Source organism: Rhinolophus ferrumequinum, chromosome 3, assembly GCF_004115265.2.
Source record: "Rhinolophus ferrumequinum isolate MPI-CBG mRhiFer1 chromosome 3, mRhiFer1_v1.p, whole genome shotgun sequence".
Taxonomy (NCBI): domain Eukaryota; kingdom Metazoa; phylum Chordata; class Mammalia; order Chiroptera; family Rhinolophidae; genus Rhinolophus; species Rhinolophus ferrumequinum.
The window spans coordinates 61,989,747-62,012,828 of NC_046286.1; the positions used below are offsets into that span (position 1 = coordinate 61,989,747).

A 23,082-nucleotide genomic window follows, 5' to 3' on the forward strand; every position below is an offset into this window, starting at 1 on the left:
TTAACTCTTTTGCATTTTCCACTTCAGTTGTGCTAGGACAGTGGCCGATATGCCTTTATTGTCCTAAAGGAAAAGTAAAATCAGATATGTTTGTTAGGATGGGAAGCAACCAATTGTAGGAGAAACATGGAATCCTATTTTCAAAAACAGGCCCCCCCAGTAAATAACATAAGTGCGAATACTAGAGGCGCCTGCTCTGTCACATCCACATGTCTGGGAAGATTGTGCTGGACGCTTTCTCGTGTGTCTTCTTTCAGCAAAATGAAAGTATGAGGAGTAGGGAATCTCGTCTGACATTAGAACCAGCCGGCAGCAGGGGCAGCCCTGTGCATGTCCTTGCTGATGGCCAGCACCCTACAACAGAAGAGGAAGGGGGATGCTTGGCTGCTACCTTTTATTTCATATTTCTCTCAAGACACCCCTGGGGCTGTGCTCAAGGAAGTAGGCAACGTAACCTACATACACGTGTGCTTTTGCTCTGCCATGTGCAAGTGAAGGAGTGTTGACATATTCCCATTGTTCTAGCATTGTCATATTATTTTTACATTTTATTGTATTTTTTAACAGAATACGTTCACCTAGTTCAAAACTCAAAATGATGTTAAAAATATACATTTAGAAGTCTTATTGCTACCACTGATCTTCTTCTACCACCCCCTAAATAACCACTTTTAATTAGTTTTTAATGCATCCTTTCAGTGCTTCTTTAGCATATTCTAATTCATTCTTTTATTCAATACATATTTACTGAGCAGTTACTGTGTTCTAGGCTCCTATATGTTAGGTGCTGTTTTGGGGATGTATCCTTCCTGTCATCGAGCAAAAATCGTTACTCTGAGGGAGTTTATCATCTAGAAGGGAATAAACAGACAATAAGCATAAACATAAGAACTAACAAAATAATAGAGTAAGGAGGCGGGTGCTGTGGAGGTTTGAAGGGGGCACAAGGCAACTTTCGGGTGGTCAGGATAGACTTCAGTGAGAAAGTGGCATTTTGAGCAAAGTTTGAAGAAGGGGAGGGAGTTAGGTATCTGGGTGTCTGGAAGAAGAGCGTTCTAGACAAGGACAGGCCATACAGATGCCCTAAGCAGAGGACGTCTATCATATTTATGAAATAGCGAAGACCCAAGTGGGGCTGGAATGGAGAGAGTGAGGGAGAGTAGTAGGGGAGGAAGTCAGAAAGGAAGATCTTGTGAAAGGAGGACAAATCCTGCAGGGCTCTGCGAGGAATTTAAGTGTTCACTCTGAATGTAATGGGGAGCCTGTCCCAGATTTTGAGTGAGATGATCTGACTTGTATTGTAATGGAATCAATCCAGCTACTGTTGAGAATGGACAGTGAAGAAAGAAAGGGTGGGAGAAGGGAGAGGCTGGTTTGGAGGCTATTGCAATAATCCAAGCAAGAAGAAATTGTGGCTCAAACAGGGTTGGGAGCAGTGGAAATATTAACTGGTCAGATTCTGGGCATATTTTTGAAGTAGTCACTAATGATTGGGTATTGGATGTGGAAGAAAGAGAAGACTCCATGATAACTCCAAGATTTTTTGACCTGAGCAATTGGGAAAGTAGAATTGCCATCAGCTGAGATGGCAAGTTAGGGAGGGAAAATCAGGAATTTAATTATGCACAAGTGAAGTGTGAAATGCCTTTTAGACTTCCAAGAGGAAATGCCAAGTGGGTATGATATCTAAATTTGAGGGTTGTCAGCGTATGGATGTTGTTTAGCCATGAGCTCGCTAAGGGAATGAGTGTAGATAGAACAAAGGAGGTGGATCAAGCGCTGAGTCCTAGGACTCTCTAATGTTAAGAGCTGGGAGTGCGGAAGGGAAAAGGAGAACCAGAAAGAGGGCCTAGAAGAAACAAACAGCGAGACAGAGGAAAAGTAGGACAGAGTGGAGTCCCAGCGTCTAGTGATGGCAGTTACTCAAGCAGAAGGAAGTGACAAATTGTGTGAAATGTTGCTTGTAGTCTGGTGGAAAAGTAAGACAGAGTGGAGTCCCAGCGTCTAGTGATGGAAGTTTCTCAAGCAGAAGGAAGTGACAAATTGTGTGAAAGGTTGCTTGTAGCCAAGTAAAACCACTGGTGTTAACCATGTCGAGAGCACATGGGGGTGTTGGTGTTGTGTTGATGTTTATGACAAAATCAGTTTCAGGACAATGGTGGAGTTGTAAGCTGGGTGAATGGGTTTAAGAAGGATTTTGAGAGAAGTCACAAACAGTAAGGGTAGACATCTCTCAGAGTTTTGTTACAAAGGGAGCAAATAAATGAGACAATGGCTGACCAGGGAAGTGGGGTCAAGAGAAGGATTTTTTTGAAGTGGGAAAAAATAATGTGTGCTATTTTGAATGATCGAGGAAAGAGGGGAGAATCAATGATATTGGAGAATGCCAAAGTTTTGGAGCAATGAACTTGAATAGGCTTGAGGGGATATCCTCCGCCTTCATTATATTTATCATATCTTTCTTATAAAAGAATTTTACAGAATCCACCCTTCTGCACACTGAATTTTTTACTTAACAATCTATGGTTCTTTTCATATCAGTACATGGAAAAGGTCCTCTCTTTTTTGCAACTGCGTGCTGTTTCACTGGAAGGATATACCATGTTTATTTGTTGTTTCCAAGCTTTTCCTGTCCCAGACAATGCTGCTGTGAATAACTGTGTATATGCCTCATCTCATATGTGTCAGCCCTGTTGCTGCTTCAATCTAGGAGTTGACATTTATGGCCTGTCAGTTCTCAACATTTCTAATCTGTGACTCTTTCTTCTCTCTTTTGGATTTCCACCCCTTTTTTTTATTAATTCTATATTCAAATTAATTTTGCCTGTAACACCGAAAATGTACCTTAAACAGACACATAGAATAGCTCTTCATTTATTTCTAATAGCTGTGTTAGGCCAAAATAATTGTTCAGATACATATAGGAGGAATTCAATGAAAATAGATGTCGTGCAGGATCAATAATAACATTTGATTAGGGATTTTTCATTGTGGTAACAGAATATTGTTCAGTGTTTTCCGAGATGCTTTTCCAAATCTTTTCATTAGGAATCTTGTTAGGTATCTTCCTTATTCCCATGTTCCGGTGGATCCTGTGTCCTCAACCACCTCCTTCCCTCCCCACCTCTCCTGCGGGCTTTGCGTATTTGAAAATGAGAGCTTGTTATGTCTGGTGCTCTCTCAGCGAGTTGCCATGTCACAGATATTAATGTGTTCAGTGTTTCACGATACTAGTGTTGGTATGTTTCTCCCCCCAGACCTTTGGAAACACCAAGTCATGAAAGAAAACTTTTCCGTTGTCAGACCACAGATAGTTGAAAATTTTATACAAAGATTGATGGAGAAGTACCAGGACGGTGGACTAGAGGTATGTTATTAAAAATTAGTCATTCTGGAGTGTTTCGGGGTTTTTTTTTTAACATAAACCCAAACATGAAGGCTTTCCCCTAATACATCTCCTAATGCTCCCATCACTCCCGTAGAATGAAGATATGAATAAATACTGAAGCTGAACTCAAAGTAGTAATCACTTGTTACCATTTTAATTTTGGAAAAAGACTGATTTCTAATAAAGATGAGAGAGGAATGTTGGCTAATTTCAGATTTGGCCAATTTTTTTAAGTAGCCTTAGAGTTTGTTTATGAGTGAGTTATTTCTAGCAACATTTCCTATTGTTGATTTTTTTAGTATAGAATATTTAAAAGAGAGAAACCAAAATAGCCTATAATACCACTACCTAGAAAACATTTTTTAAATGTACACTATGAAAAAAACAGCTCAGAAAGGTAACATTTTCATCCCTCCTCCACTCTGCCATCCCAGTTTCCTCTCCACAGAGGAAACCAGTATCAGCTTTTCTATGCATACATATTTGAATCCATAACAACTCTATATAATACATATTTAATACATACAACATGCATACACACAGTTCTCAGAGTTTTGAACTGTTTACTTTTGATAGGACATGCCTTACTAAATCAAAAGAATCCACTGAAAAGGCAGGAGTATATGTGGATATTTGGCCATAACAGATCTAGGATCCCCAACAAATTAAGCATAAGTGCATTAGGTAGATAGGAATCCAGTTTCCTTTGAAATGCAACCATTTTTTTTAAAAAAACCTGACTTAGCAAAATATGCTCAATTTTAAAATTTTTTAAACGACAATGTTTTCTCCAAATTTACATTCTTCTAAGCTCTTCAAACATTCCTGATAATCTTATAATCACTTCAGTTATTAATTATGAGGTAGAGGACTCACAAGCTTGGTTGGGGATACATTTTTCCTCAGAACTTGATGATTTATGCGGATTTACTTTAAACTTTCAGTTCTACCTGAGTGTGGTACTGTGTATCCTGACGAGGGGTGAAGTGGTTCCTTCTGGGTCCCGGCAGCTCAGAGGTTCGCAGCCACAGGCAAAGAGGCGATTAGGGTGAAACATGCTCAGAAAAATGTTTGAATCAAAAAATTCTGTGGCTCTCCTTAAAAAGGAAGGAAATTCTGACCCATGTTTCATTGTGACAAAACTTGAAGACATGCTAAGTGAAAAAAGCCAGTCACAAAAGCACAAATGCTGGGTGATTCCACTTATATGAGGTACCTAAGAGTAGTCAGAGTCATAGAGACAGGAAATAGAATGGTGTTTGTCAGTGGCTGGGGGCAGGGGGAGGAATGGGGGTTCCTGTTTAGTAAGTACACAGTTTCAGTTTTGCAAGATGAAGCGTTCTAGAGATTGATTGTATGACAATATGAATGCACTTAAAGTCACTCAAATGTACATTTAAAAGTGGCTAAAATGGCAAATTTTACATTATGTATATTCTATCATAATAAAAGCAGTTTGTGGCTCAAGACATGCTCAGCCCCTATCTACATACTTCATCCCAACACTGAAGACAGGATATTCTAGGAAAGAAATGTGGGTATTTAGGAGACAGGGCAAACCCACATCAGGTACCAGTGAAACTCAGGGCACACTCGACTGGTTGGTTTCAGCCTGCTGGTGTCTTGGAATAACAGGACCCCAGGATGTTAGGTTCTTCTAAAGTCTGTGCCTGGTGGGCTTCTGGGATCTTCTGGATCATCTACAGTGATGGGGAACTCACTCCCTTCCAAACCATCCCCCTCCCCCATTCCTAACAGCTTTTGTTTCAGGCAGCGCTTACTGAGCTGGATTTGGCCTCCCCACCATCTCCATCATGGATCCTAGTTCTGTCCCTGGGGCAGAGCATGGTTCTGACCCTTCACAACAAGCCTTTAGATATCTGAGGGCAGGTCAGTCAGAGCTCAGTTAGCACCACCGCTAGCATGTGGGAAGCCTCTGTGACATAATGTAGGGCCCGCTCTACGAGAACAAGCCGAAACAGGTGCCCTTCTAGGTGGCGGATTACAAATCGTCACCCCTTCCTCCAGAAGGAAGGGTGCAGCCCTGTGTCAGGGCACATGAACTGGGAAACAGAACAGGCGCCAGGTTCCCCTCTCACCTGGGTGCTTCCATGCAGAGCACAGACTGCACAAGCATACACTGAGGACCCGAACTCGGCCTTCTCTTATTCAGACTAACCCATCTTCACTTCCTTCAACCACTTTCCGTGAGCACCCACACCATCCTGGCCAGCCTCCTCTACATTCAAGGTCATCTGGCCAGCGAAGGCTGCCCTTGTCCTGGGTGTTGTGCTTGATCAATGCCCATCAGCGTGCCGGTGCGGCAGCTGCATCAGGCTGACTGTAGGCTGACGGTCACCTGCAGCCCACATGTTGCTGTCAGGTATCCTGCTGCTGCCGTATGGTCAGCCTGGCTCCTGTTCAGTCGGATCCACTCTCTGCACCTCTTGAAATCTTTAAAAATCTGGATTTCTGTCAGTCAGCATACTCTCCCTCGCAGGCTCATGTCAGCCTGCTCTTGGTATCTTCACTCAAGTTACCGCTAACAGTGTCTCATAAGACAGGCCCCCGGCCCGGACTGCCCACGCTGGGTCCCCTCCGGGCTGACCAGGTGCTTTGGGCACAGTCTCTCAGTGGCCAGAAGCCTATCCAGTTGTCCTGTTCTCCATTTGTCCAAGGACATCAGGAGAAAGCTGCTCAGATGTCCCGCCGAAATCCAAATACCCTGCATCTGTTGTATTTCCTGAGCTTAATCTGGCCTGACATTTCTTGAACCCTTGCTGGCTTCTAGTGACCTTTGCTTCCTTCTCCAAATTCTAGAAATCAGCCTTTCACAATCAGTTCTAACATCTTGCCCAAATTTTATATCAAACACGCTGGCCTGAAGTTAGAGACTGACCTTTATTGCAAATTAGAACTTTAAGTCTGTTCTGTGGGTTCCAGCACCATTTTCATTCATATGTCAAGAGTCATTCACTCATTCGGCAAGTGTTTAGAGATTTTCTATTTTTTTCCAGGTACTTTATTAGAGATATAAAAGCGAAAGTTACAGTCCCTGCCCCCAAAGAGCTTATGGAAACAGGTGAAACTAATGCCAGCAACGTCAGGAAAAGTCACTTCACATTAAATGCTCTGATAGAGGCACACACAGGGTGCTATGTGAACTCAGAGAAGGGAGACACAACCCAGCTAGAGGGTGGGACAAGATGTAGTCAGGGAAGATTTCCCAGAGGAGGTATTGTTTGGGCCAAGTCTTGAAGCATAAGTAGGAGTTGGCCAGATGAAGAGGGGCCAGAAAGAAAAGATAGAGCAATCTAGGAAGGGAGTATAGACGAATTCAGAGGACATTGGAAGGGTGGGCAGGGCCAGATTCTGAATGCCTTTGTATGCAATCCTTAGGAGTTTGGATTTTATCCCAGAGTCAGCTGGAAGTCCCTGAAGCATTTTGTCAGCAAGAAGTGGGTTTTAGAAACATCAAAACACCTGTGTGTGCCTGATGTTAAACAAATTGTCATGAGGGTCTCCCAGATGAAGCGAACCACAAAAGAGCAATTTGATCCCAGCAGGGCCAGACTTTTGATATAATAAGGCCTGGCCCCCACCATGCTTCACCTCAGCCTGGCTCTCCAGAAGAATCCATGGGGCAATCTGGTGAGCTTCCAGCTCAGTGCCATCCATCACGATTCAGGTTTAAGTGTCAGTGAAGGAATCAGCCTCCTGGAGGGCAGTGGGCCAACAGTCTTTGCTCTGTGGTTCTTATGGAACCCAGGGCCCTGCCTGGGAGGGGACGCTGGGAGATGAAGCCTCTTTCTGCTGCGTTTCGACACAGAGCTGACATTTAATGCCCTAGGAAGGCTGCGGTGGGTTACAGGACAGCTTTTAAAAAACAAATTGCTCTGAGAACTCATAGAAGGATAGTGCCAACAGAAGCCACATGGCTTCCCACAACAGGTGCTGCTCAGTTGCCTCCAGATGCTGCTTCTGGAAGGCCGAGTACAGCCTGCAGAACCAAAGTTCACCTGGAGAGAGGGATTGTTGGGGGCAGGTAGTCTCCTTGTACCTCTCTGTCACCTGTCAGTCACAGCTTCCTGCCTGCCCCCCCTTAGGCATGCTCCCCAGCCCATGTCTGCAGTGCAGACGCTCTGGCTGGGCCCTTACCACCTCCCTGCCTCACACTCACCCGCCTGTTTGCATCCCCTGGAGCTAATCTTTCAGCCCAGCCTCCTGAGGCCTCAGCAGAGCCAGGGAGGAAAGGAAGCCACACAACTTCTTTGGCCTCTGGAGATGCTCCTGGCCGTTGCCACCTCCTTAGTGTAACAGACTCCCCGAAGTTTCCTCATCCTTGCCGGGTAAAATATCATGCTTGCTAAGAGGATGGCAGACAGCCACAGGGGTTCAAGCCTGCATTTCTGTTTGTTTGGGGTCCTATATCTGCAGTGGCTTTGCTTTGGGGACATTCGCTGAGGAAGCGATTGCCCTGCTAAAGAGCTGTTGGAGGCCGGCTGGCATGCTCAGCCAGGCACTGCTGCCAACACAGTGAGGGCTGAGTCTGCGGCTGATCCAGACTCACCTGGATGGCCCAGCTCACCTGGATGAGGTCGTTGGCCACACCTTGCTGGCCTCAAATGTGGTCTCATGACTTCTCAAGGCTTAAGGCTTTCTTACCACACTCAGTCCAGCTATTGTTTCCTTTGTCATCACTACTTTCACGTAGCCTTGGCCCTGTCAAGGAAGGAAGTCAAGGTCCAGAGGATGGCATCTTGGTTCCCTTTGCCGTGGTGTCGGCAGCTAACTCTGGCTGTCCTACTGCTCACTTCCCAGGAGCAGGATGGGTTGCCTTCATCCCCACTCCACAAACGGTCCCCTCAACGAGGCCCTAGAGAGTGAGTGCGGAGGGCCGAGTGCCTTCCCTGCCTCCTGCTCCTAAAATCCCCCATGAGCAGAGGTTCTCATCTACTGTCTCCATTCTGCGTGTCATGAGTGCATCCCTGCAAGCTGCTGTGGGCGACAGCCTGTACCCAAGCTTTACTGTCTTTTAATTAACATACACATTTTATTTTTATGTACATTTTTACATATAACTATTATAATTCTACATGCTTTTATGATTACATTAGAAAATTGGAATAGGATGTGTTAGAAAATACACTCATTCTCTTACCCTCACTGATAACCTCTCAGTATTATTTTGGTGTATTTCCATCCAAACTTTATAACTGTTTTTTCCATTCATGTACTATTTTTTAACAAAATTAAATTATTATATATGCCCTTTTTTTATAGTGTAGTGTTCCCCTCGACTATATGTTATAAATGTTTCTTTATACAATAAGTATATGTCCACAGCATGATTTTGGTAGCTATTGAGAATTTCATCATATAGATGGGTAAGATGGACTCAACCTGTTTTCCATTATAAGGCACTTTAGATTGTTTCCATTTTTCTTTTCTATTCAAAAGGCTACTATAAAGAACATCTGTTTACATATATTTTTGTGTATTACTTCTTATTATTCCCTAAAGATAAATTCCTAGAAGAGGAGTTGCCAGGCCAAAGGGCATGAAGGTTTTTAAACCTCTTCATAGATACTGCTCGCTTGCCCTCCAAAATACCACACTGATTTCCCCTCAGGTGAGCGGCGGCTCACAAGCCACTTCCCTCACTCCCTCGGGATGGGGATTTATCACGACTGGCCTTCTCTGCTCCTTTGCCTCAATACCTTGCCTTGGTAAAGCCTAGCTGGCCTTTCTCTGGGGGCTGGTGGGAGCACAGAGGTGGCACTGGTAGGACAGTGTCCTGTGCGTCACCTGGACAATTGGATCAGAGCCAGGGAAAGCACCCCAGGCTGGAAGGACGGCCTCGCTTCTGGGGCACACTGCCAGCGAGCCTGGAGCCCGCCTGGCTCTGGAAGTGTCACAGATAAAGTTCATGCAGGCTGGGCCCCATAAGACTGTCAGACCCACACACACACACATCCTCACCGACACACAAGGAGGGAAACGCACAGGCACATAGAGACATACATAGACACAGAAAGACACAGACACACATGCAGCCATGTCCACAAACGCGCACACGCACTCGCGGGTATAGACACACAGAGGCACACATAAGCTCTCACATAGATATGCAGGCCCCAGGCGGGTAGATTTGTCCAGCCTTCCACGTGCTGGCTCCCATTGCTCTCCAGAGCCAAATCTAAGCCTGCCTTAGAGGGGCGCACGTTTCCTCTGTTCCTTAATGGCCACCTCTTCAAAAAGGGTGCCCAATCTCCTGGAGAAAGGGAGGGAAAGGGACTGCTTAGAGAGTGTGCAGCATGGCCGATCAACCAGAGCAAGAGGGGCCCAGTTGGACGCCCCATACTTCAGAGGGCCCTCTGGCTTTGCTCCAGCCCCACCCTCTCCCACAGAGTGAGAAATCCCCACAGCCAAGGGGACATGCGCACTCAGGCCCCCAGCCTTCCTTCTAGACCACCCTCAAGTACCTGGGAGCGGGGGATTCCCCAAATGCAGGGCCTCCTCATCAGCTCACCCCCCCTGGAGGGTGAGTGGTCCAGGCAGCTGTGTAGGGTGTGGACGGCTGGGATGAATGCTTACAACCATGCAGAGCCCTCCGCAGTATTCTGTGAGGCCAGTGAGGGGGCAGAAATGGGGTTCATTCGTAAGCTATGGGTGGAGACATCTCTCCCCAAGTCACCACATTTCAGCATAGAACTCAGAGTAGTCCAAGACTCAGAGATTCAAACTTTGCCTTCCAAGTCATTTTTGAAAGTCTGTGTTTCAAAGTAGGAGAATTAAAAATTTTAATAGTTTGTTCGTTTGCTTTATAACCTTTAAATATTTAGACTATTTAGACCTATGGTATGTGGGCCTCCATTTATACTCTTGTCCCTGGTCCTGCAAATGGGAAGAGCAGACCTGAAAGAGAGGCTTGCAAGCCTAGAGGTGATGTTTTCCTATGGAGGAGAAAGGGAAATGGGTCTGTGAGCCAAGGTGATGTGTGCCGTGAATCCTGGCGTGGTGTGGCTGCCAGGCTGGAGCTGCTGGAATGATGGCGCCCCTTCCTTTTCAGATCACTTTCAGGAAAGACCACCTGGAGGCCTGCCTCCTTTCCCTGGGCTGTGATGTGATAGCAAGAGAACGCAGCAACTTCGAGAGCTACTCCATGTGTTACGAACACGTGTTGGAGCATGCTAGGCAGAAGCTCTGTCAGAAGGAGCAAGTATGTTCCCAGACGCCAGAACTGCGATGGGGAAGGTGTGGGGAGGGAGTCAGTCTGCAGAGGAAAGTAAAACAAAAAGGTTGGGGTGGAGGGAGTGTGCTTACGTAAGACCTGCGGCTGGACCGTGCTCTCCGAACACAGGGCAACTTGCGCTGTGCCTGGCCTCGCAAAGAAGCCAGGACCCTTGAGTAACCTGTCTTCAGGATGTCCAACCATCATGGGTCTCCCTGATGAGATTTCCTTAAAATGAGTCCCCACAGGTAAGATCCAAGAGTCACTTTTCCTATCCTAGATTGCACTCTGTTTGAAATGGATTGCATCTGTGTCATTTTAGCGTATACCTAAGAAAAGTGCAAAGGCCTAAAAAACAATCAAACGAAGCATTAAAATATCAAATAATGAGTCTTGGCTTTGCCCCAGCTCATTAATAGCTTATCCCGTGGCTGAGTACTGTGCCTCAGTGTGGATAGCCGGAAGTGGATGGTGTCTTTTGATGCTGAGTTGGGCATCCTAAAGCACAGTCCTGGCTCTGAGTGGAGCCCAAGGATCAAAACGAAGCTCCATTAACACAAATAGGAAGCGTCTGGAGCATGTTGACTGAATTGAGCCATGGTTGGAAGAAAAAATGTTTGACTTTGGTCGTGCTCTGCTTTCTTCTCTTCAGGAATTAGATATTTTACGAAGAGGTCGGAGTCCACCTGAAGACCATGCCGGTCAGGTAGGTCAGCTATTACAAACCATCAACGGAAGTCCACTGAAGAAACACCCAAGGACCGTGCTTTCACTTTTGAAGTAATGAGGGCTTTTGTTGGTTGGTTGGTTGGTTTTTGTTATTTTTATTGCTTTGTTTTTTCTTTTTGTTGTTATTTTGGGGGTGGGGGGCTGGTTGGTTGTTTTATTCTGAGGCCAGTTAAAGTGCATTCCAAAGAAGAAAAGGTAATTTAGGCTGAAATGTCAAGGGAAGGCCATTTTGGAGATGGAGGCCAAGCTAATTGAAGTATTTTCTCCAGATGAAAAGTGCTTAAGTAATATCTCTTCTGGGCTAATCATTCAGCAACCATTTATTGAGCACCTACTACCTGCCTGGCACTTCTGGGACCCTTAAACCAACTTGGATTTGCACAACAGTCTAGTCGCTGTCTTCATAGTTTCAAAATCCAAGTGCAAATTGCAGAGGCAGTTTGGCATTCCTGCACTGTCTTCCATTAAAATAATATTCGTTTCTGCTGCTAGGTTGCTGAGCTCAGTCATAACATGGTCATGGAAATCACTGCTCTGAGAGCCCAACTCACGGATTTGGAAGAGGAGAATCTGAATCTCGAAAAGCAGATCAGAAAAGAAGTCCAAGAAGAATATAAAGCTTTAGTCCAAGCTTTGTTTATGACATGTGTACACATAAAAGTAAGTGGTATCAGGGCAGCCGTGAGCGTGTGTGACCGCCACAGCAGCTGCACACAGAGGGAGCGATGACAGAATGGCCTTTGCAGTCACAAGGGATGGTGGCAACCAAGAATGCTCCAGCTCTAAGCTTTCTCTGCAGAGAGTGAGTCAGCAATGCGTTTCATTATGTTACCATGATAGACACTGAATGTTAGATAATTTAGTCATAGTTTGTCACTGTTTTATCTATTGAGTTTGACCATCCAGGAGAGGACAGTGCCCTGGGACAGACCCCAGTGTAGGTACCACAGGTACCTCCTGAAAGCTGCCTGGGCAGATTCAGAATTTGAATCAGCTTTCAGAGATGTTTCCAACCTTCCAAGTGCCCACCGGCCTTTCTCTGACATTCAGTGTCAGGGAGCTGATGACCTGTCAGTGAAGCCCGTCCAGAAGAAGATTGATGGGGCACCCATGTGCCTACAGCACTGGGGAGGCCTGTTGCTTCCCTATGATGTCTGAGCAGCTGTAAGTTGGAGGTCACATGCCTACAATGGGCCATCACAGAGCCTGGGCCTGTTGTCCCATAAGTGTGAATTTCAGTTTCAACTCAACACCCTCCAGTCCACTGTCCCCTTCCCTACTATTGGATGTTCCCCAGAGCCAGCCCCAGCTGGGTCCTTATTCCCATCTCTCCCGGGAATTTCAGGGTGGTTCTGGGGTTATTACTCTGAGAGGAGCTTCTACAGATGCTCTGCCTTGGCCTGGTCATTCCAGAAAGGATTGGAGATTCCTTCTTACTTGTAATGGGCTCACAGAGCACAAGTGCTTAAAAATATTAAAGGATCAAAACCAAAATGCATTGCGCCTGGTGCTGCAGGAGAAGGGTGAGCAGAAAGTGAAGGCTGGAATCTGCTAAGCCATCGTTCCGGTGTGAAATTGTTGAAAATGTCCTCAGCTTTTTAGCTCCCACCAGATTCCTAGACAAAAAGTGGATTCTCTACTTCTCCCAGGTTAAACTAGTTCTACAAGTCCCCCAAAGTAGGGAAACCCTGTTCTATCCCAGGGTCCTGAGAAGGTGGTGAAGCTTTTGCTGTGTGGCCAGCAGCCAGGCTTCCTGCCACAGCTCCCTAGATGGCACTATCCTCCCGCCTTCCTCTCCAGGGAAGTGGTTCAAAGGTGAGAGGACACCCCACTCTCACTCCTCACCCAAGAACACTGGGTCTTCAGTTGTATTTCCCAGTGATCAAGTCATTTTACCATAAGCCTTTAGCCATAAGCCATTCAGAACAGGCTGTTTCATAACGAGATTTCTGCTGGAGCCTAACTAGGAGGCATCCCGCCTGATTCCTTCCTCTGCTTCATCTATTTTTAATGGAGGTCCCTGTTAGTGGCTCATCTGCAATGTTTTATCAGGTCAGATTCTGTTGAGTCAACCTGATAGCCCAAATCCCTAAGTGTTAGTTCCCAAGTAACCATTTGAGGGGTTTGGAGGGCAATTCAGTTTTCCGTCTGTGACCTCCCACTCTTCTACCCACTCAACATGCCTGGGTATCTGACAGCCTGTGCAGGCTTTCAGATGATGAAGCTCTGTGGATTGAAGACAACACTAAAGGGGTCACTCATGTGACTTCCAGATAATTCCTGATGGAATAATGATCTGGGTGGATGGCTTTTTAATGGGAAATCATTTCTGAAAGTTGCATTTTTAGGACACAAAATGACTCTTCCTCGATTGCCCTTCCTGAAGTTGAGTCTGCAATTTGCAGGAAACGCTGGATGAGAATCAGCTTAATTTGATCCAGAAATTGTGCGAGCTCATCAGCGAAGTGAGAACAGAAGGGATTGATCATATGAAAGACCTAAAGAAAAAGTGGGGCTCTGCCAGACCTGATGAAGGAATGAAAGAAAACCCGACCCAAGTATGTGATCTCAGTTAGCAAAGGCTATTGGTCAGCACTGCGTCCTAGTATCTGACCCCACCCCTCACTGCTTGCCTGAGAAAGCACCACATCAGGCATTTTAAAGGGGCACTGGGGCTCATTGCACAATTGTGTTATCTTCTGGAAGGCATGTTTCCGATGTTAGCATTCATGCCCTTCCTGAGAAGAGTGTTGGGGCAGCCTTTTCTTCAAGTGAGCCTTCTTAGCAGGAGCAGCTGCGAGATTTGGAGCAGGACAACTGCAGTCTGACGGCCGTGGTGTGCAAAGTGAGGAGCCTGGGCCGCTGGCGGCTGGCCGTGCAGCAGGCTCGCTTCCAGGGCCAGCTGAGCAGGGCTGAGAAGGTGAACACTGAGGCGCCAGGGGAGGGGGGGCCTGGCCCAGGCGTTGGTGGGGGCGGGGTGGGGGCTGTGGGTGGCAGGCCAGCCTCCTTGGCTGTAGCTGCTGCTCTGGTGTTGGTAGCCAGACCACCATCTTAAAGGGTCTGACAATGGGGAAGTTTCTCTGGGAACAGGTGATGTCAGAGACTCGGGTGAAATAGGAAACATCCAGAAGCAAATGGCAAAGAAGTAAATGGGAGAAGAAATCAGACAGATTAGTGCGAGGGAAGGGAAAAGATAGAGGAGAGACTTCCCCAGGGGCTTGAGGCAGCTTCATCAAAATACTGCACACCTTTAAGTTTCAAACATGATTATCTGAGGAACATTACGTAATAAAATAATAAGTAAAAAATCTGCTTTAAGGCACATTGAAACACAGGTTAACAGGGGGTTGGAAACTTTCACTTACTGTTTCTGAAAGTTTATTTACTCTGATCTGTCACCCTGTTCTTAACTGAAATCACAGAGAAGGGGACCAGCCGGGACTCCCTTCTACTGGAAGTTTTAAAGAACAATACAAGATGGAGTGGTTTAGAGACTGTTCACGAAACGGAAAATATGGAGAGGAGACTTATTTCCTATCTTACTGTGTTTGGGATATTCACAGGAAGTCGTGCAAAGTAAAAAAGAGTGTCTGCACATCAAGCTAATGGCAGAGCAAGAAGCGGTTTTATTTCGTCAACAGTTATTGGCTCTCAGGCAGGCCCTGGCGAGAGCCCAGGCTGACAACGTGAGGATGTGCAAGCAGCAGAATGGCCAGGTACCTGAGCCCCAGAACCGCTCTTCCTCCCTGTCTCTGAATGCTCTCTGCAAAGCTGACTGTGGCAACTAGAAGCGGCTTGTGCAGCCTGTACCAGTCCCCGGAGCTCCACAGTGTGAAGCCGAGCAGATGGCACTGCCAGAGAAAGATGGTCTGGACCTCGGTTTCCTTTGTCCCTTTGTTCCAGGAACTATGGGCAGTGTCCAAAGGCTTTTGTTCTTATTCATATTTGGCCAAGATAGTGAAACGTTACTTATATCGTGTGTGTGTGTGTGTGTGTGTGTCTGCGGATCTTTTCACCCAGAAGGCATCTTGGGGTCTGGGTCTCTGCCGTGAACTCAGTCTTTTCCTGCTCCAGGTGTGCTTTCCTTCAACAGCAGCCGTCTACCCGTGGAGTGCGGCTGGGCTGTCAGCATCATGCCCAAAGCACGGCATCTTGGGTCCTTTCCTAACGACCCCTGCTAAGGCTTAATTTCAGAGTTACTGCTACTCAGTAGGCGCTGGCACCAAAATAAAGGTGTTTCCATGTCTGAGCTCTTAATAACGGTGCCAACCCTCTGAGTATGAAGGAAGCAGAGAGATCCTAGGTTTAGAGAGAGAGAAAGGCTGAGTTTAAATAGCAGCTGGGAAAGCTGGGCATAGTTAAAACATGACATACAATCTATTCCTTTTGGATCTGAATTTATCCGTCCCTGTGCACAGGTGATTATAGTGTATAATTATGAAAACTGTAAAGTCACCACACAAATACAGCAAGCCCTCACTTAACATCCTCAATAGGTTCTGCGACTTTAAGCAAAACAACAGTACCACACCAATTGACCACAGGCTAATTCATATAAACAAGAGTTAAGCGTCTACGGCAGCTCATCAACGTTATAACAAAACAACGTTGACAAAGCAATGTTACTCAAGGAGCTGCTGTATGAATCGTCTTTATTATTGGTATTATAATGAAGGAATGATCATCTGGTACTTGTGTTACTGATTAGAAAATTCAGGACAAAACTGAATTATTGCTACAGTTTTCCTTCTTTCACCATCTAGAATCTGGCTTCCTCCAGCTACTTTGGAAACAAGGCAACATCAGCACCTCCCTTCCCCTCTCACTGCAACTCCTGCATCATCCTGCTCTCTCGTGATAAATGCTCAATGGCAATGCAGATGTAGTTTGTGATAGTGTGGGGACAGAGCCCGAGAGAGCAGTTTCCAGGCTCTCGGCCTCACGTGGAAAGGTGCTGGCTCGGGTAGTAAATGGCCATCCACTGTGATTGGATGGCCATGAGCTGTGGCTAGTTGGCCGTCAGCTGTAACCAGTGAGCCATTGGCGACTAATATAACTGCCTTGGCTGGGCTAGCAAACGGATGGTGGCTGGCAAGCGCGGATTGCAGTTAGCAAGGGGTTGGGTGGCAGGCAGAGAAGTGGACGGCAGATGGCGGATCCTGTGGATCCTACTTCGTGTGTCTTGCCCGGCCACCGGCGAGAATATAGTGGTGTGGCTCCCCTGTCTATGGCCCCGTGGGTGTTCCTTTTTGGCCTCACCATACCCTGCATTCTTATGCAGGGAGCGGGAGCTGAGACCCTGCGTGACACCCTGCATGACAAATAGACAGGACTAGTTGCTTAATAAGCTAATTAACATACACGTAATCGTCAAATTTTAGTATTAAAAGACCAAATTATTTGACCTGGTATTGGTGGATAGCAGCATTATCACTTGCCTGGCTATTGGTTTTTGTTTGTTTATTTGCTTGCGTGTTTGTTTTATTCCCCCCGACTGTTGCCTCGGGGCTTACAATAAATGCCAGGCTGGCCGACGTCCTGGTGGTCTTGCTGTTGTCTGGCTGGCAAAGGACAGAACGAGTGGGCTGTATTACCCTGAACGGAGGGTTACTCCACATAGTTCTGCCACTGGGCCCTTACAGAGCTGACGGCCGTGTTGGCCAAGCTCTCGTTCCTTACCTGGTGCTGAGAAGAAAGACTGTGCTTTTCTTGTTTCCTTTGGCCTTTTTCCTGCCACAGGCTCAACTGCTGAAAGAGTTAGAACACAGAGTAACCCAGGAAGCTCTCCACTGGCAGCAGCTGGATTTCCTGAAAACCTGCCGCATGGAGAAGCTCTTGGAAGACGTGGGGCAAAAAGAACAGCAGCTGCAGCAAATTACTGAAGAGGCTGATCGGGCTTCTAAACTGAGCCAGATCCAGAGGAAGAAAATTCAGAGAGACGTCCGACAGGTAACTCCAGAGAGAGGTAGCAGCCACTCAAAAAGCCAATCAGGGTGCACCAGCCACAGCTGTTTCTTTCTTCCCATCTTTTCCATGCCTCTCATGTCCTCCATGGCAGTGTTGCCCCGCCTTTGTCACTTCTAGGCCCACCGGGAAAATGGAAATATTTACCCCCACGCTGGGGATTGCTTGGTCTGCTCATGACGACAGATGATGGCCTGACCACCTCAAGGCCCAGATCTTGACACCATTGTAACCTACTTGGAAAGCGTCATTTCCGCCTGGCTCTAATCTGTGAACTAGGAAATCCTTTAGACCAGGGGTGTCAAAACTGCGGCCAGCAGGCCAACTGCAGTCCGCAATCCATTGTTAATTGGCCCGCAGCAAATTCCAAAAATATATTTAGTTTACTTAAATAAACCAGGTGAGGCAATACATACTTCACCTCGAGGGAGTGGCCCGGCTGTTTGTGTATTTTACCGCATACGGCCCTTGGTGAAAAACGTTGAAAAAAGTTTGGACACCCCTGCTTTTGAAAATTCTGACTAGTAATCTGGAAAAGCAGCTAGTGGTGTGGAAGCTATGATAAGGGGATTTTATCTATGGTGTTTCTGGAACTGCAGAGACAAAAAGGAAAGCCAAAAATGGTTCTCAGACACAATATGTTTTTATTAACTATATCTCAGACACAATATGTTTTTATTAAACACAATATATTTTATTAAATATACCCCACAACAAAAAAAGGAGGAAAAATATAATGTAAATGTGGATTAATGCAAGTTCTAACAAAGAAAGCCACAGAAACAGCACTTTCTAGAGCAGGTGCTTCACATGTATTCGTTGAATGAATAAATCAATTAATTCACCAGAGATACTAGGAAAGAGAATTTGAAAAGTTAAATTATTGGACAAGTGTTTTAAGTGCCCAAGTTGAAGATCAGAGAATTCTACAAATAATGACTTTTTTAAAAGGATAAAAATTGAATTGAGGCAATGCTAGAGAAACTATTTTTATAGTAATGGATAGAAAATGAGTAGCTTTAAAAGAAAATTAGAACTTCACATTTGTTTCATGAAAAGTAAACTAAAATATGACTAAACCCATAAGAAATATTTGGTATCATATAGTTGTCCTTCAAATCGTGCTTTTCTAAAAGCCACCACAGAAAGGAGGTTCATAAAGCAGTTTCTCCAAGTCTCTCTAGTTAATAGTTAATTTTTGTTTAATGGCAGAGAGTCAAAAAGTAGTCAAAACAAATATTTTGAAATTTCTCCCAATAAATATATGTTTTTAGTATTTTGTATGTAAAAACAATCATTGACTCTTTCTAAACTACGCCTCTAACTCTGCAGGCAGCTCTTGGGCCCTGGGCTTACCCACCCCATACAGCAATCCACCCTCAGCCAGCAGGAGCCCCGACGGGCAGCAGTGGTTTCTTTAATCCATCTCCAACCTTGAACTCCAAGGGTGGATTTTGATCCTCTGATCTTAGAGAGCATGAAGGGCCTTGCCCACCTCCTGCTCCTGGGGCGGTCATTTAGAGCATAAGCCCTAGAATTAGGCTGCCTGAATCACACCCCTAAGCCCCCAGCTGTATGACCTTGGTCTCTGGATTCTCTGTGCTTTAGTTTCCTCATCAGTGCAACGGAGAATAATGTACTCACCTCATGGGATTTGGGAAAGCGTTACATTAGATCATTCAAATGAAGCACTTAGTGGATACACAGCTCTCTATAAGTAGTGGCAGTGGGTCTTTTTGTTAGGAATATGAAGGTGGACAACTTTGGAAATAGGTAGATAGACCTGGTTTCAAATCCTGACTCTGCCACTAATTGGTTGTGTGACTGTCACGCAGGATGGCATGCGGGGTCTCTGGTCCCGCTCCCCACATTAAGAACGCAGGACATGGTGAGGCCAAAAAGGAACACCCATGGAGCCATAGATAGGGCAGTCATACCACTATATTCTCACTGGTGGCATCCTCCTCTTTGCAATCCGCAATCAACAATCCGCCCTTACTAGTCCCCATTTACTGCTAGCGTAGCCACGGCAGTTATATTAGTGGCCAATGGCTCACTGGTTATAGCTGACGGCCAACTAGCCACAGCTGATCACAGTTGATGGCCATTTACTACCTGAGCCAGCACCTTTCCACATGAGGGTGAGAGCCTGGAAACTGCACTCCTGGCTCTGTCCCCACACTCCACCCCAGGGTCTCACCTCACAATCTACGTGACAAGCATCTTCTGCAAAGGACCCTGTGTGAGGAGCCTGGAGGTGAATGCAATATCCTGGACACAACCAGGCTCTCTGGGCACAGCCAGGGTTTTTCAGGGCACCACCAGTACTTTTGTGCACAGCCAGACTTCCTGGGCTTCTTAGGGTACCACCAGTCTCCCCGGGCACAGCCATGGCAGGGCCTCTCAGGGCACTGCCATTCTCTCTGGGTACAGCAAGATTTCCTGGGTTCAGCCAGGGTTTCTCAGGGTACTGCCCTCTCCGGGCACAGCCCGACTTTCTGGACACAGCCAGGGCCTCTCAGGACACTGCCACTCTCTCTGAACACAGCCCAACTCCCTGGACACAGCCAGGGCCTCTCAGGGCACTGCCACTCTCTCTGGGCACAGCCAGTCTCCTGGGCACAGCCAGGGTTCTCACATATTCTCGACGACGGCCAGTCGAGACACAAAAGCAAACATCCGCCAGTTCCACTACATGGTGGTACGTTCCCAAGCAAACAGTCAAGCCGTCATCAAATCAGGGATGGAACACATTTCCTATAATCCATAGTCATTCGCCAGGGCTGTGCGTTAGCCTCACAATGTGTGCCCTCTCTGCAGGGCGAGGGCTCCAAGTCCTCCCCAACCTGGGGGTTGAGGGCCTCAGCAAGCACTTCCCAGCCCACGGGGCCGCAACGACCTTCGCTTTCTCCGGCCTATGCTGGTTGGGGAATTGTCCACATCTTCCCACCCTTTCATGGGGGTCCAGCTCTCCAGCAGCTGCTCCTCCTGGTCTTCCTGAGACTGACTGTTCATATGCACAAACTGCTCCATTGCCCTTTACAGAGCTTTGGCCGGCACCGTACCCTGCTTACTGCGCATGTGTCATGCAGGGTGGCATGCGTGGTCTCTAGTCCCGCTCCCCACATAGGAACACAGGACATGGTGAAGCCAAAAAGGAACACCCATGGAGCCAATAGATAGGGCAGTCGTACCACTATATTCTCATTGGTGCATCCGCCTCTTTGCAATCCGCAACCCACAATCCGCCCTTGCTAGTCCCTATTCACTGCTAGCGTAGCCACGGCAGTTATATTAGTGGCCAATGGCTCACTGGTTACAGCTGACGGCCAACTAGCCACAGCTGATGGCCATCCAACCCCACTTGCTGAACATTTACTATCCCAATGAGCACCTTTCCATGTGAGGCCGAGAGCCTGGAAACTGCACCCCTGGCTCTGTCCCCACAGTGACCCTGGGCGAGTCACTGAACCTATGTCTATGAAGTGGGGGTGGCGTGGGCTAACACTAGGTCCTCACTAAGCACGTTTCTTTCCTTTGCTGGTATTTTTCAAATTGGTTTAGCCCCTGCCTGGCTGAGAGAGTCTTGGTATGTTTCCCCTGGCTCCTACCCATAGGGAGTGAGGGTCCTACCCAAATCCCCGTGGTGCAGAGACAGACCTTGGGCCTACTTTAGATTAGGAAGCTTTCCTAACTCTGGACATCTGATCATCTACTGAAAGTCAAACTACACTTGAAAGCATCCACGTGTACAGAGAACCACCCCTTTAACATTTGTAAGGCAAGCCTGTGGTCACAGCTCTGAGAGTTCAGGGGCCTTCTGGTTGGATTTCTCCAGACTGGAGTAGGATTTAAAACACATGTGGCAGAATTTTTGACATTAGCATGTGTATTAGTGTCCTAGGGCTGTTGTAACAAAATACCACAAACTGGGTGGCTTAGAACAACAGAAATGTATTCTCCACAGTTCAGGAGGCCAGACACCTGAGATCGAGGTGCTGCCTCCTTCAGGCCTGAGGAAGCACCTGTCCCATGCCTGTCTCCTAGCTTCTGGAGGCCGTCTGCAATCCGCGGCTTTCCTTGCCGTGTAGTTACCACACTCCAGTCTCTGCCTCCCTTGTCACCTGGACTTCAGCCTTACGTGTCCCTCTATATGTGTCCTCTCCTCCTATAAGGACATCAGGCATGGGATTTAGGGCCCATCCTTCATTCAGCATGACTTCATCTTAATTACATCTGCAAAAACTCTTTCCAATAAGGTCACATTTTGAAGTTCCAGGTGGATATGAATTTTGGGGGGACGCTATTAAACCCACTAAACCATTATTACGTTGTTTAGAATTTAAAAAATTAGGAGATAAAAACAAATTTCAAAAGGAAAACTGCCCGTGATCTCTGCAGAGGAGGTGCACTTTGGACCAAGCAGCTCTCTGGCCGGGCACAGGGGTCAGCTGTGCAGGGAAGGACCACATGAGCAAACACAAAGTTTGCCTCCGGCGTGTGCCTCCTGTCACGCCCCAGGGCTTTCCCTGCAGCGGAGGAGCTGAGCTGAGCACAGAGATCTGGGAGAGAGATCAAGTCTTTTCTCTGTTTGAAACTGTCCAGGGCTCCTGGACTGCAGGTCCTTGGAGTGGGTGTTTGGCTTGACCTACAAGGTACTCTGTGACCTGGGCCCTCCCCACGCCCCTGTCCCTCCTCCCCGTCTGCTGAAATAAACATGAAAGATAAAACTTGTGTGTGTAAAGGCCTGTTATAAGGTAATAAGGGGTTCTTGGCTTTCCTGGAGCACTTAGTTCTCAGAAGGCTGAGTTCAGCCTGACCAGGACTTCCTGGGGTGGCCTGGACCCACACTCTCCCTGGGAACCCCGGGAACTAACGTATGCACCAGAAAGCATGTCTGCTTCCCAAGCACTTTCCCCTCAGATGAGAAGCCGGCTGGCCCAGGAGCGCAGCGTGAAGCTGGACGCTTTCCAGCGTGTCGAACAGCTACAAAATCAGCTTAGTGACGCCACGGGATCCTCTGTCCAGATGAGCTCAGCATGCGGTAAGCAGACGCCCTGCTCTGACTCAAAGAAGCTCTGAGGGCCCGGTCTGAGTTGAAGGAGGGTCTCAGGACTGTCCATAACAACCCAGCGGGTATTGAGTGGGTGTGCCATGATGTTTGTTGAATGAATGAATGAGTGATACATGAATGAATGAACCTTAATTCTGATTTGCAGTCAGAACTTTGTGCTTTAGTTCTCCTTGGAGTACTGCCATCCTATACTAAAAGGTTTCAATCATCAAAACTGGAGTGTCTGTCCCATGAGTGTCTAATATACCACTGAAAAAACATTGGGTACTTCACTGGATTTTGAAGCAGCTCAATGTCTTGGGACATTCATGGCCACATTTCTCAGACGTTATTCCTAAAGTCCCTTATGATTCTTGGGTGCTGAGAGCTTGAGAAGTTTTATGGAAATGGCAATTAAAACAGCCTTCTGGGCTGTGCAGTCCACTAGCCGCACGGAGCTGAGGCCAGACCCCAGCGTGTCTCTAAACTAGCTTTGTCCCTTATAGGATGAGGACTAAATAAACTCCCAAGTTCTGTTCTAGCTCTGACTGTGGAAAATATCACCAAATATCAGTAACCATGAGTAGCCTATTGTTAAGATCAGCCAAGCTTCTTCTGTCTGTTCCGCAGTGTAGCCTGCTGAGTGAGGGTGGTGCCTTTGGAATAAAAGAGCCAAGGTTCAAATCCTGGCTCCGCCACTTCTAGTGATGTAAC

The 23,082-nt window shown here is 46.8% G+C and overlaps 1 protein-coding gene across 1 annotated transcript in view; it reads left to right on the forward strand.

The window, feature by feature from the left end:
* The window catches only part of LOC117020905 (coiled-coil domain-containing protein 162-like), an 89,093-nt gene that overhangs the window by 61,083 nt on the left and 4,928 nt on the right, over positions 1-23,082 (forward strand). Inside the window, exons 19-27 of the mRNA XM_033103707.1 lie at positions 3,258-3,367; positions 10,461-10,610; positions 11,275-11,328; positions 11,844-12,011; positions 13,757-13,909; positions 14,140-14,271; positions 14,915-15,067; positions 17,091-17,300; positions 22,239-22,359. Of these exons, the coding sequence (XP_032959598.1) occupies positions 3,258-3,367; positions 10,461-10,610; positions 11,275-11,328; positions 11,844-12,011; positions 13,757-13,909; positions 14,140-14,271; positions 14,915-15,067; positions 17,091-17,300; positions 22,239-22,359 (1,251 nt within the window). The remainder of the gene's footprint in view (positions 1-3,257; positions 3,368-10,460; positions 10,611-11,274; positions 11,329-11,843; positions 12,012-13,756; positions 13,910-14,139; positions 14,272-14,914; positions 15,068-17,090; positions 17,301-22,238; positions 22,360-23,082) is intronic.